The 4,395-nt window shown below is 43.7% G+C and overlaps 1 protein-coding gene across 1 annotated transcript in view; it reads left to right on the forward strand.

Moving 5' to 3' along the window:
- The first annotated feature begins 1,225 nt into the window (after positions 1 to 1,225).
- LOC130386024 (mitochondrial ornithine transporter 1-like) overlaps positions 1,226 to 4,395 on the forward strand; it is a 5,073-nt gene continuing 1,903 nt past the window's right edge. Inside the window, exons 1-5 of the mRNA XM_056594811.1 lie at positions 1,226 to 1,307; positions 1,633 to 1,761; positions 2,918 to 3,047; positions 3,644 to 3,784; positions 4,072 to 4,159. Coding sequence (XP_056450786.1) covers positions 1,226 to 1,307; positions 1,633 to 1,761; positions 2,918 to 3,047; positions 3,644 to 3,784; positions 4,072 to 4,159 — 570 coding nt within the window. The remainder of the gene's footprint in view (positions 1,308 to 1,632; positions 1,762 to 2,917; positions 3,048 to 3,643; positions 3,785 to 4,071; positions 4,160 to 4,395) is intronic.

A 4,395-nucleotide genomic window follows, 5' to 3' on the forward strand; every position in this document is an offset into this window, starting at 1 on the left:
TGCAAGTTTGTGTGTGTGTGTGTGTGTGTGTGTGTGTGTGTGTGTGTGTGTGTGTGTGTGTGTGGTGTGTGTGTGTGTGTGGGTGTGTGGTGCGTTGTGTGCGTGTGGTGTTGTGGTGTGTGTGGTGTGTATTATGTGTGTTGTTGTGTGTGTGTGTGTGTGTGTGTGTGTGTCTGAGAGTGTGCATGGATGTGTTGCAAAATTATTTATTTAAAGGGTAGTAGCATTTTGGATAAAGCAGCTAGAGTAAGCTACAATTTTAAAGTACCCAAACCGAAAAAAATCCAGGCCTGCGAAGCTACTCCCAAAAACTGGGAGTTTTTCAATTCGTCGGCGTGAGAAAGAGGTATTGCACTCCCAAGACGGCCTTGTGGAATGCTACAGTCATGTGGAATGAGGGCAAGGGCAAAGTGTGCACAGATAGGTAGGAGACAGACAGCTAGGCCATCGAATTGTTTCACTCTGTCTGATTGAGATGATTGGACAAGCTCATTACAGCCCTATGTGTCCACTTTTCCTTTATGGTCAGGGCATTTTGATCATTGATTGCTGTCGAGACGTGAGGAGAAAATAATAATACTTAATTAAATACCTTTTATGCCGTAAAATTAAAAAGGGGGGATGTGCGAGATGGATTGTCCCTGTTGTTAAACATACAAGCAATTAGTTAACCCAAACATCACTCCTTAGCCGTCGGCCATCAGAACATCTTAGTCCAATCGTTACTGCCAGCCTTATAGGCTTTTAGAAAAGTATTTTCCAGGAACTCCTCAATAAGTGCTTAACATGTTAGCCAGCCTTTATCAGAAAGCGCTGATAAAGGATTGATTCATAATGATCCAATGGTGATTTCGGGGTCAACCTATTTATCTCAGTTGTTTTCCTTCTCCTACTGCAAACAAAGAGAGAAACAAAGGTCGTATTCCTACCACCTTTGTCACAAGAAGAAGAAGTGGAACAGAATACTTTGCACCCAGTCTACAGTGGAGTTCTAGCAGGGACTAGGTCACCCAGCAGCATTATGAATGACAGAGACTTTGTACTTTAGTTCATTGAGACAATTGTGTTTATTTCCAATGTTCTCATAAGTAAGGGGACTGCGTGTTGGAAGTTATATGGTCCAGGGAAGTCCTGACAGGAGTTTTACACTTTTGCTGGTGCCGTTTGGACCTGACTTTTAAAGCGCTTGTCGTTCATCCGTTCATCCATTCATCTCTCTGTCCATATGGAAGGAGAGAATTTAGCAAAGGAGAGGACTCGTCACCCTGTCATCAATGGAATCATAGATCTCACAGCAGGAGCCGTCGGTAGGTGCTCAGGTGTTTTCAGGCCACAGCCTTGGAGTATGTGGCCTTGCATATTTGTGTTTCTTTGTGCTAACTCATTGTGAGGGCAGCAAAGGCAGCCTGGTAATCTGGAGAAGATCTAAGAAGGCTTTCAACTGATGTCCTTCTGGGCATCTTATTGAGATTGTTTCTAATACTGCTAATAATGTCATTTATTTGATTGATTTGCACCTTGGAGTACGTCCAAATCATACTATTACCTAATAATATTTATGTTAGGTAATAGTTTTATATTTATAATTTGGTACAAGGTCATTTACGGACACACACGCATGTATCTCTGCAGGGGGTGCGGCCTGTGTGATCACCGGCCAACCATGTGACACAGTAAAGGTGAAGTTGCAGACATTTCCTGCTCTGTACAGGGGAGTGGCCGACTGCTTCTGTCGAACGTGGAAGCAGACAGGAGTACGAGGTCTGTGAAACTTTATTCGAGTCGACCATCTGGAGCGGGGGTCTGCAGGGTTCAATCTAGATTAGGGGTCTACAGGGTTCCATCTAGATCAGGGGTCTGCACTCTGCAGGGTTCCATCTAGATCAGGGGTCGGCTCTAGAACTATCAGAGTTCCACTTTACAATGTTTGAAAAGAAAATCACATTACCCGCGCCGCCGGTATTGTTTCTCATAATATGCATTTACTTATTTATAACTTTAGTGCTGCTGCTCGTCTTCCCGTCTAGAGTGACAATGCCAAAATATCTTCTGGTTGTGATTCCCCTCTGCTTCCTACCGTCGGGGGCCTCTGTTGGTCGTAACAGCAAATCTGATATCAACCCCTTTCACCTCAAAACGATATTTTTGCCACGTCCTCCCCTTTAGTGGTACCATGCATGGCCTAAACAACTAAGTTCCTCACGTACCACTCCATGGTCATAGATGGCCATGGCCACCCCTAGATTTATAATGTCCTTTATATCTATGCTGTCGAGAGCTTGCTGGTGCTTTACGTTTTCAGCCATATCAGTAATCAGTATCAGTAAAGCCTTTCTAAATTCACGCAAAAGGTCTTGGAGATCGTGTCTTTTTTTGTTAATCCATTGAATATAACCTCTGAACTGCTGAGGAAATCCTCATACATATATATTCTCCATCGGAGAAGGGCTTCCAGCATTTAGGAATGCACTGCACGACTTTATAGCAACTTTCTGTAACTTGACTGCACACAAGGTTGTAAACCCAATGCTTTGCTAATCATACTGGACCACTGGCTTCTTCATTGATCCAACTCCATCTGCCTCATTGTTTAAATTATTCCTATATTCTTGTTGTTTCAAAATTCGTTATACTCTTGAAGTTTGGCAGACAACATTTTCTACTTTTTTTAGCGACTGCCATCATCAACTATAATGTAATAAAACGTAGCTAGCTAGCTAGCCTAATGGTTTCATTTCGAAGTCTGTTTATTTTCAAGTCAGTGAAAATAAATTACTTTCTTGTAATACAACCTCCCTGTGGGATGAATCCATCTTCTGACTTCTTGCTGTAGCATAACATTTCTGTTTTGCATTTTCCATGAAATATCTTCGGATTGGATGGGTTGTCCTACCCTTCACCCACCGGTCCCCCGAAGGTTTATATCAAGGTACAGGGGCCGCCTTGCTCGCCAATGCAGGGGAAAATGCCATCCTGTTTGCCTGCTATGGAACTTGTCAGAAGATTGTCAGCCACACACTGGGGTTGGACTCACAGCAGCAGCTGAGGTCGGTGCCAGTGTGAAAACCATTGTCTATGTACTTCTTTATTGATCACTGAGCAAGAGGATACTTACTGCTCATCAAGATGGTTGTTGCCTTCTGTACGGCTGTCATCAAAATGTGTGTGTACGGTGAATGTTTTTTTAGAACACCTAGTCAGGTATCCCATATGCATGCATGTGTAAAGAGAGATGTCATGCGTTCATTCATGAGATTCAGAAATGATTGACACTGGTATGTCATGAATGCAAATGTACCTCGAAATACATCCATTCAGGTGGACCTGAAAACACAGATGCATTATGTTCACCACCTAGCGATACATGCACACATTCATGCATGTCTTTGTATGTACACTTGCATGCGTGTACAGTATCTATTTCTTTCTTCTTTTATTTAATTATTTATATGTACATATGCATGTCTAAGCATTCATATGTACATCTCTAGGTGGTGCACATTTGTGCATCTATGTTTTTGTACGTACACATGAATGTATCTAGAAATGCATGAGGAAATACATACATGCATGCAAGTTTACATACAAAGAAATAATTGCACACATGTACAATACGTTGTTGACCTCCGACCTCTTCCTCCAGCCCTCTCCACAGCGCCTTGGCCGGCTCGCTGGCCGCGGTGGTCTCCTCAGTGGTGCTCTGCCCCACAGAGCTGGTCAAGTGTCGACTGCAGGCCCACACAGAGATGATGACACTGGGCAGGACGCCTCTGAATGCTGGGAGGTGAGTCTGGAGGAACAATATAAATGAAGTGATGTGTTGGTGGGAGACAGTGGACAACAGCCCGCTCTCAGCCCCAGACTCATCAACTGTAGATCAATTCAAGTTGCACTTTGACCAATTACTAGTTGTTGGCAGTAAACATCCAAGAGAGACGAGGGGATTGGATAATGCCACTCAATATTTACTGTAAAATAGTAACCTAGTAATAGGTTATAATAGTTAATTCTCTCTCTCTCTCTCTCTCTCTCTCTCTCTCTCTCTCTCTCTCTCTCTCTCTCTCTCTCTAGTTCCTCCTGGTCAGTGGTGCGCTCCGTGCTGCGGTCTGAGGGTCCGCTGGGTCTGCTACAGGGTCTCACCTCAACGTGGCTCAGAGAGGTGCTCATTAAGATCTCCTAGTGCTGCAGTCTGACTCAGCCAGGCAGAGCAGGGGTTATATGAGGCATGAGCAAGACACATGACACAAGATGTACTTCATACGTCTTTGAATTAGAAACAGGTTACAAGAGAAGGAGTGGAGGGAGTGGATCATAGTAAAGTGTCTATGGAAGAGGCACTTCAGTGCAGAACAGTCCAAACCATTAGAGTCCAGTGAACACAAACAATGCACCGTT

The sequence above is a fragment of the Gadus chalcogrammus genome, chromosome 7 (genome assembly GCF_026213295.1).
Source record: "Gadus chalcogrammus isolate NIFS_2021 chromosome 7, NIFS_Gcha_1.0, whole genome shotgun sequence".
In the NCBI taxonomy this organism is placed as follows: domain Eukaryota; kingdom Metazoa; phylum Chordata; class Actinopteri; order Gadiformes; family Gadidae; genus Gadus; species Gadus chalcogrammus.